A 9,746-nucleotide genomic window follows, 5' to 3' on the forward strand; every position below is an offset into this window, starting at 1 on the left:
ATCCGTCTGCCAATCCAAGAGACACAGGAGACTCAGGTTCGATCCCTAGGTCAGGAAGATCCCCTGCAGGAGGAAATGGCAACCCACTCCAGAATTCTTGCCTGGAAAATTCCATGGACAGAGGAGCCTGGCGGGCTACAGTCCATGGGGTCACAAAGAGTTGGATGTAACTGAGCACACACCCAACTGAAACAGTGACTATATAGTACTGTCCTGTGGTAGGTTTATAATACTTTTCACACAAATACATAGAAAACAAACACACAAAATGAAACAGTTTTAATCTTACAGTACAGCAACCTTAAAAAGTACATTAGTACAGTACAGTACAATAGCTGGCACACAGGCTGGCACTGAGTGAACAGGCAAGGAGAGTTATTGACTAAAGGAGGTGAGTGATGGTAGAGCTGAAGGATCGTCAACAGTAGGAGATGGAGGGCAAGCTGCAGTTTCACTCACACCTGACGTTGATGGTATGCATGTTTGCATCTTTGACAGTTTGCAACTTGAAGGTTTGTATGTAGAGGACTTACTATGTTCTCGATAGTCACATACCCAGCTAAAAACTTGAGAATTCTGATAGGAAGGGAGAGAGTGTTGCTGGACAGTCTGTCGTCTCTGCCACATTCCCAAATTAAACTTATGCAGCCAGGCAACCACTGGGCTCCCCTAGAGTAAGGGGTGAGTGAGCTGCTTACTGGAGAGCAGAGACCAACCTCGAGGGTAAGCTGCTTATAAGAAGGGAACCCAGGAAGGGCTGAGCCAACATGCTTGGTTCCTGCTCGTTCTCTTCCACTGTGAGGCCAGACACATTTCTCCTACGCTCTTCCTTCCTCACTCGTGTTTGGCTTTTCCGAGGGGCAGTACAGGGTGCTGTCATAGGGCAGGAACGCAGCACACGATCTGGCGCCACAATAACAAGGTTTCCTTAATTTCCCATTATCTAACCTTGCTTTGTCTTCACCATTTATTAGATTAAGAAATCTTCCTGAATAGTCATAAGAGAGTTCTTCTTCTGGCAGAATGTCTCTGGCTGCAAAAAGTGCCAACTTTGGTACCATTGAGTCGATTCGGACAGGAATCATCAACAGGTTTGGCTCACAAGAATGGTTAAGGAATCTTCCGATGTTTCCTATCAAGGCAGGATCCACAAATGTTTCCATTACCTGCCCATTACAGACATGCTCCCTGACGGCTATAATGTAATTCGAATCATGTACTGTTTGTAACTGAATTCTTCTCCGCACTTCAGAGATCCCCAGCACCTCACCGGCATATTCACAGACAAACCGTCCCTTTGGTATGAAGTCCAGGGTACGGAGTCCCCAGCCTTTGTGATCCGTCTTGAACACCTGGAGGTGGAACTGCAGACCCCACTGGACCACTCTGTTCCTGCAGTGGTCGCTGCACTGACACAGGACGTTGCATTCGAAAACTGGCTCAGCGCACTTTGTTTCTGATCCTATATCTCTGAGGCATGAGTGGTCGTCATAGTTATTCTCACGACGGAGGCAGGAGCAAGTACCAGGGAGGCAGGGAGTTTTGAGACAAGCACATCCAGGAAAGGTTATTTGAGAGGGATCTGTATCTGCTCCAGGCCCAGCGACATGATCAGGAGTATACTGCGAGAAACAGAAACGCTGTAAGTCAGCATGGTACGTCAGAGATCTCATCTGTATTTCAAGCAGCTTTTGCTGAGACACTTCCCAATTCCAACAAACAGAACAGAACAAAAATGACAAGATATATTAAAATACTGTGTGAAAACATCTCCAATTTAAAAAAATCATAAGGTTATTTCTTAGACTTAAAATTCAGTGGTTTCCTTTTAGGTATTGGAATAACACTAGGAAAAAATTATGTATTTTTCTCTTACCAGATATTGAAAACTCTGTAATCCATTTTGTTTCCCTCTTGACTTTAAGTGTCAGGAAAATCAGTGCTGAATTTAGTTTTTGAATACAGCTAAGTATTTTCTCTTTGGTTTTTGACCTCTGTTACATTTACCTGATAATATACATGTATATATGTCTTTTTATGGTGAGTTACCTGAGATTTTTTTTTAGGATAAGAAAGTCATAAATGATACATCAGTGACCTTTGGGAGAGAGTCTTCCATTGATTTTTTGAAAGAATTTTTAAAATTTGAAGATTACCTAAACTCATATATTCTTTCATCTTTTTAAAAACGCTGTTATCTTATAGTTCTACTTGAGTATTCACAATGTTCAAAGTAGAAACTTGGCAAAAAACTTGCAGACAGAATTCAAAAACTGGTTATATAATATTAATAGATACTGAAATTTATTGTAGATTTATACATGTGAAGAAATCTTGTTCTTATTAAATGTGAAAGGGATAAAACAAAAAAGTTTCTTAGAAAGTCTTTGAAATGTATCAAAACATTACATTTATAAAATGTTATGAAAAATAAGTCCTAAGTCTAAAATCTCTGTGTGAAGCCTCACCTCCAGTTATTTCCTCACTGGCAGAATGAAGCATGTTCTCAAACCCTGAAGATCAAAGTATCTCTGGTGAGCCCAGTGTATTTCTTTATATATAGAGTAATTCACTGACTTATACTTGTTTTGTTCCCAAAAGGAACTTTTTAATGAGACTTAAAAAGAAGAAAGATAAACAAACAACAGGTAAGGAAAGAAGGTGAAGTGAAAAATAAGTCAAGCAAGCTTAGACACCTAAGTGTGCAGCAGAAGTAGACTGCATATCCAGCTGTGTGCCAGGATAGTCAGAGGGAAATATGGTCAGATGTATGGCTTGTACTGTCTGTAAGAAACAGTCTTACTGTTCTGAAGCATTGACTTTTTTTAGTATGGAGACGGGAGAAAAATGTCACCAATGAGTCTGTCAAACTGTTCTTTTACAGGAAGCAGTTTCATGGACTGCTTTTCATCTCCTTCATTTTGACCCTCAGGAAAGGCTGTTGGCATGCTGCCACAGCCTGTCAGCAAGAGACCAGCCGAATAGACTGTAGTAATTCAGGGATTGATTTTAGTGCATCCAGAGGAACATTTGAACAACCTAGCTTGCAGTCAGTTTTCTATTAATATTGTGTCAATACTTCCAGAAAAAGTATTGAACAGCATGTAGTTACACTCCCTGCGAAGGCCTCGGTGGAGCTATGCAGTTAGGTGCAGAATCCTATATTTTAAAAAACGCTGAGCTGGGGTGAAGGATTGACATCCTCCTGTGAAAGAATGGTGAGTGGGTGTACCTGCGGGGGAAGGCCAATACTGCTTAAAAAGTGATTTGGGGGTGGAGAGCGGAAATAGCTTCTCCTGTTTGTGTGGGTTCTTACAGCTTTAGCTTGGCAGAGGTGTCCTAAAAGGATAAAGGATGGCTTAGAAAAAGATACCCTATCAGTCAGATTCAGTGACTGCAGTCTTATACAGAATCTACTTCCAGATTTTAAGAGTCAACTTTGAAATGGTTACTGAGGCATTTTAAGAAGTGCTTGTAAAATGAAGACTTTACTATCACTTTGTTAAACTTTTCATGAAGAATTCTTTTCAACTGATGAGTTTTTAAAGGTACATATGGGCTTCCCTGGTGTCTGAGACAGTAAAGAATCTGCCTGTAATGCAGGAGACCAGGGTTCCATCCCTGGGTCAGGAAAATCCCCTGGAGAAGGGAATGGCAACCCACTCCCGTATTCTTACCTGGAGAATCCCATGGACAGAGGAGCCATGGGGTCACAAGGAGTTGGACACGACTGAGCAACTAACACTTTCACTTTTCATTAAAGGTGCAGATAATTTTAATGTGTTATAGAAATCACTAAACTCTAAGGTGATTTTCTTTTTTGACACAGATGTATGTGTTGTATGTGCTTAGTCATGTCTGACTCTTTGCGACCCCATGGACTGTAGCCCGCCAGGCTCCTCTGTTGATGGGATCCCTGAGGCAAGAATACTGGAGTGGGTTGCCAGTCCTCTTCCATGGGATCTTCATAACCCAGGGATCGAACCCATATCTCCTGCGGCTGCTGCATTGCAAGCAGACTCTTTACCACTGAGTCACAGGGGAAACCCTCTTCTTTCACAGGGGTTGCTAAACTGGAGAGGATCTACCAGGCATTCCTAAGATCGAGCACAGACATATGACCTACTGAGTGTGTGCCCCACCACAGGACGTGAGAGCAGGGGTGTGAAGTGGGGAGGTCGTAGAAATATCTGATGACAGCTTGAGCGTTCTGGATCCAGAGATGCCTACAGTTACTGCTCTTGGACTTGGCTTTTATGTGGGGCAACTGCTTCCCTTTTTTGCCTGAGTCAATTTGTATTGTATTTATGTTTCTTACAAACAAATGAGTCTTGACTAATACACCCAGGGTGGAAGCTGAGCATGGTTCCAGGAAATGGCTGGAAAATTTAGTCAAAGATATAAACGGCTAATAAGCAATGAGGTCTCCAGCTGGGAAGTGAGACGAGAGCAAAGCGGGCGGGAGGCCAGCCAGGAACTCTGTGACTGCTGCCTGGAACGCTGGGCAAGCAATAGGGAACTTCTTAATGCAGAACATGGAATGTCCCAGAGGAGACACACACAGGTCCAGGCTCGTGTTAGCACGTGACTTATACCCAGTGACTTGCTAGACTTCAGGTTAGCAACTGTAAATCAGGGATGATAGCTATATTCAAGGGGGGAAGGTTCTCAAGAAATTTAATTGACATAATGTTGTACTCTGTGTCAGCCACTTCATACTTTTAAAACAGTCACTTTCTTAAATTCTTCTAGATATTATTTCTAGATTTTTATATCTAAAATACCATATATTTCTGGCATATTACTTAAGCTCTCTAAACATTCCCTTCCTATCTTCTCTCCCTTACAGGTTGCTGCGAAGGAAATAAATGTGAGAAACCACGTAAAAAGCTTACTCCAGGGGTTGGCTCATAAGTGTTCAATATGGATTACACAGTAGCCATTTAGTAGTGGTGGAAAAAAACAAACAGGTTCTAGAGTTAAACTTCTCAGGTTTAAACATACTCAAACCAAAATATGTGTGGGAAACCATATGATTATCTTCCTACCTACCATTACTTAACCATCTGGACAGGGAATACCAAGAGCTGACCCAGTACAGACTGTCTTCATTCATCAGTAAATACTGCCTTCTTGTCTACTGTATGCACATGCTCCATGGGGTCACAGAAGAGTGGGACACCACTTCGAAATTTATCAACAAACAACATGCACATGCTAGGGTTTAGAAAGACTCACTCAGAAAAAACAGAAAAGAGGACATGGGATTTTTATCATTTTTTCAGTTGTCACAACATATGCTTTATTTTTTCCATGTATGTGTGAAAGCACAAAATTTATCAGGTAAGAGGTGGAAATAAATACAAAATGATCACTTCAGAATGCACCAGGAACCAGATCCTTGAAGAACTGGGTGGAGAAAAACATTTATAAACAGTCACCCAAGAAGCCAAAATGCAAAGAGAAGACAGTATGTTAAAGAGTAAATATATCTCCTTGGCTATCCTCATATACAATTAATTTCTCCCTTCTCTGAACTATGTGTGCACTTATTAATAGCAATGAACTTTGGAATCTTAAGTGGCACAGACGGTCAGGGTCTCTGGTTGTACTAAGTGTGTAGGTCTGACCTTTCTAACAAGTATGTATCTTAAGGAAAGGCATGGTCATTGAGGTTTGAGGTATAGAATGGTGATAGGTGTTGGGTTCCTATCCATGGTACTAGGCACAGAGCAGGTGACTTAGGGAATGTTATTTGACTTCTTAATTTCAGCTCTTAATAATTTCTGATTGGAAGACTGACGTTTTTGAGTCACATTCTGTACCACAGCCCCAGAAACTAAAACATGTCATTGCACAATACTCCAGGCTTAAACCCTAGGCCTCAATTCTGGATTTTAAGGAAGTGCTGTGAAAATCTTCATTCCTTTTTTGGTTGTTTTGAAACACCAGCTACAAGAATCTTTGTACTTGGCCTCTAGCCCCGTGAGTTTGTTTTTGCTCCAAGCAGCTATTAGGAGACTGTGAGCCAGATCATTCTTGTCAAGGCCAAGTTGAGATCTTAAAAAGGATATCTGAGGCTGGTTTTAGAAACCTGAAAACATGGCTAGATCCAGCTCTTAGTTCAAGAAAATCAGCTTATTTTCTACTTGTGTTTCAACACCGATAGCATTATGATGTATTTGTTTCCAATCTTGAGTATCTGAATGTTCTTTTTGCCTTTTCATATAGGACCCAAAAGCAAACTAGACAAAGTTATTTTGACCTTGAATTCTCTGTGCCTTAATTCTTATGTGTACATATGCCTGTGAAGGTAGGGTTTGGGGCAAGCAAACTGTTTTGACCTTTTGTAAGACTGCTGTTGTGCTTCATGAATATATGGAAGCAAACTAGTTGAAGGCACTTTTAGACATGTTTCAGGAATACTTTAACTTCTTGGAAGCTCCTTAAGGAAGGGAGCTTGTCTTCTATTTGTAATTCTTAGTGTACTCAGAGCTGTGCACACTGCCAGGAAGCTAGAACACCATGGAATTGAATCTTAGTTTCCTGATTTTCATTTCTGCCCACCAACTGTAGATCAATCACAGGGCCTCCTCCTCCACCCCACCCCACCCCATCCCCATATAATGCTTTCTATATGCTCTTGTAAGCTCAAGGGCAGGAACTGTATTGTTACCATTTTATCTTCTATGCCTAGCTTAACATGCTGGGCACATTATAGGCACTCAGTTATTTTTGGAAGAAAGAAAACATACTATCAGTGTTTTTGACCAGGCATTTAACAGTGTTTGGTCTTCAATAAGCTTTTCGGGATCAGTGTTTAATATGGTGCTAGTCAACTGTATTATTAACCAAAATCTGCCTAACGTAGTTTGAGGAAAAATAAGCATTTCCAACATGAATATCCTGCTCTACTGTTTGAAAACTGCTATGAATCTTTACCGCCTTACTTGATTCTCAAAATAACCCTAGGAAGAGGACAGGCAGGGTTTGATATTGATTATAGGTGTGACAAGGGGAATAAAACTTTTATTTTCATTTTGGAGATTAAGAAACTCAGGCTCTGAGACATGGCTAAGATGCTAAACCCCGAACCTAGCTCTCCTATAGTTCCATGTCCAGGGCTCTTTCCACTCCAACATTCTTGTTTTTTGTGGGTTTTTTTGGGTTATTCCTCGTTTCTTAAGCAACATGCAGGAAAAGCTCAGAGAGAGTGAAAAGTTGGAGCAGAAAGGGCTTTGAGGTAATAAGAGTAGTGAACATTTATTGAGTTCTTTAAGCAAACCAGGAACTGTATTTTTACCTGTGATTCTCAAAGCAATCTGGAAAGAGGTACTATTTTTTTTTTTTTTAGCTTTTATTTTTATTTTATTTTATTTTTTTTTTAAATATTATTTTATTAGTTGGAGGCCAATCACTTTACAACATTTCAGTGGGTTTTGTCATACATTGACATGAATCAGCCATAGGAGGGGGGATCGGGATGGGGAATACGTGTAACTGAAAGAGGTACTATTATTTTAATAGTACACGAGAGGGCTCTGAAGTCTAGCCGAGGCTATTTATATTTGCCAAAGCTCTCACAGCATGGGGGAAGCCTCAACTAAGTCTGACTCTAAAGGCTGTTTTTAATCATGACACTGGGATCTTAACGACACCTGAGACCAGACAGGCAAGTGATTTGCTCCCTATCTTTCAATGAGTTCTGGGAACAGAACCAGGGCAGAAAGCCAGGTTTTCAGGGCTTTTTCCAAGGGACCTCAAGAAACTTCCGGTTTTCTCTTAAGTGAACTGCCATTCTTAGGGTAGAAAACTAAAGGGTTAACTGAAAAAAACCAGAAACCTGTCAATTTAAGACCTATTTCCAGGCGCAGATAGCTGTGAGATTGGGTCAAGGAAAAAAAAAAAAAGGTCGAAAAACCTGGACAACCCGAAGCAAGCATGAGCGTCAACGATCGAAAGACGACCACTCAACGGTAATTGCGAGCCGAGTGCGAGGACCACCGGCTCTGCCAGAACGCTTCCTGGAAAGGCGCCAGCGCCGACCCCGACGCTGCGCACGTAGCGCGCGAGACCGCCTAGCCCCGCCCCACCGAAAACGATGCCGGCCACGCCCTCGGGGGCCGCGCGCGGCTCTCGGGCCAGCCGAGCCCCGCCCATACCTGAAAGGGCTCAGGCTCCGCCCCTGGGGGCCAGGCGCTCACGGGCAGATTTTCAAGGCCACGCGCAACGTCCAGCTGGTCCTTCAAGGCCTCAGGCGCCTCCTCACACGCTGCCATTGTGCCAGGACCAGTTCTCCACGGCCTTAGCGGCCGTTTTGCCCCGACACGGTGCTCTTACCACCTAGACCTCTTGAGCCTCGCAGAGGACGCTGGGAGTCTAGCCGCGGGGCCCCACAGCCTCATGGGAGCGGTAGTTTTTATACCGCAGCTCACGAGTGGCTCCTCCCTCCACGCTCAACTTTCCTTCACTTTATGGTCTGGTTCACTTTTTGCTTTGAGTCAGACGCACAACAAGTAATACAAAACCTTGTAAGGTACGGACAGGGCTTTGGGGACACAGTGAAGTCCTTGACGTTTTCCTGTGCGCGCAGGGAGGGCTTTCGAGGCGAGGTCGTTTGTCCGTGTCTGAGGGTTTGGAAGTTTTACCAGGCGCAGGGTGGGGAGTGGCGCGCCCTACGCTGAGGTGGGGAAGGCAACCCCCTGGGTCTCTGAAAACCTGAAATTTGTGGAGCGACTCCGGGGCGTGTGACGGAGATTGTGCTCGGAGGCCAGGTAGCCTGACCTGGGATTGGAAGTCTGTGTAGGGTCCGCGCGCTCTCTGACTGGAATCTCTGTTCCCTGTGACGTCCCCTGCTCTGAGAAAACCAAGCCTGGTCCCGCAAAGAATGCTGATAACGTCGAAATTGCTGAATCCAGTGGAATATTTTGAACTTTCCCAAAGCGCTCTGACCCGACTGTTCCTGCTGCTTCTATGTGAAACCCTCTCTCACAGAGTGTGGGGGCCCCGTCCTGGGTGCGCTTGCCTTGCGCAGACGGTCCTTCCTATCCTGACCTCGGGCGTGACTGATATGGGGGCGGTTGTCACAGGTTTCTCTTGGGGCCCCTTCTCACCTTCTCTGGGATTCCTCAGTGATAGCATCTACTTCTTGGCTTTAGACACTCTTATAAAAGTATTAGGGTTTCAGCTCAGCTGGAGATGGATTCCGGTTGTGGATCACTTCAGTTCACTCGCTCAATTGTGTTCGACTCTGCTGCCGGTTGCAGTCCATGGGGTCGGAAGGTCGGACAGGACTGAGCAACTGAACTGGACTCCAGCATGCCAGATTTCCCGGTCCATCACCAATCTGGGAGTCTACTCAAACTCATGTCCATCACATTGGTGATGCCATCCAACCATCTCATCCCCTGTCGTCCCCTTCTCCCACCTTCAATCTTTTCCAGCATCGGGATCTTTTCAAATGAGTCCGTTTTTCGCATCAGGTGGCCAAAGGATTGGAGTTTCAGCTTCAACATCAGTCCTTCCAGTGAACACCCAGGACTGATCTCCTTTAGGATGGACTGGTTGGATCTCCTTGCAGTCCAAGGGACTCTCAAGAGTCTTCTCCAACACCAGACAGTTCAAAAGCATCAATTCTTTGGTGTTCGGCTTTCTCTCTAGTTCAACTCTCACATCCATACATGACTACTGGAAAAACCATAATAGCCTTGACTAGACAAACCTTTCTTGGCAAAGTAATCTCTCTG

General features: G+C 43.7%; 1 protein-coding gene across 1 annotated transcript; it reads right to left on the bottom strand.

Annotated features, from left to right (window-relative positions):
* Positions 1 to 616: 616 nt before the first annotated feature.
* Positions 617 to 8,382, bottom strand: LOC136166671 (histone-lysine N-methyltransferase SETMAR). The gene is made up of 2 exons (XM_065933267.1): positions 8,163 to 8,382; positions 617 to 1,622 (listed from the first exon to the last, which is right to left on the bottom strand). Exons 1-2 carry the CDS (start codon positions 8,277 to 8,279, stop codon positions 819 to 821), a joined length of 921 nt encoding a protein of 306 aa, XP_065789339.1. The 5' UTR covers positions 8,280 to 8,382; the 3' UTR covers positions 617 to 818.
* Positions 8,383 to 9,746: the final 1,364 nt, after the last annotated feature.

This window comes from Muntiacus reevesi, chromosome 4, assembly GCF_963930625.1.
Source record: "Muntiacus reevesi chromosome 4, mMunRee1.1, whole genome shotgun sequence".
Taxonomy (NCBI): domain Eukaryota; kingdom Metazoa; phylum Chordata; class Mammalia; order Artiodactyla; family Cervidae; genus Muntiacus; species Muntiacus reevesi.

Excerpts from the sequence above, each read along its gene's own strand:
- LOC136166671 (XM_065933267.1), bottom strand. The coding sequence starts at position 8,279 with ATGGCAGCGTGTGAGGAGGCGCCTGAGGCCTTGAAGGACCAGCTGGAC. Across the intron at positions 1,623-8,162 it reads CGGAGCCTGAGCCCTTTCAG|TATACTCCTGATCATGTCGC; the intron begins GTATGGGCGGGG and ends TGTTTCTCGCAG.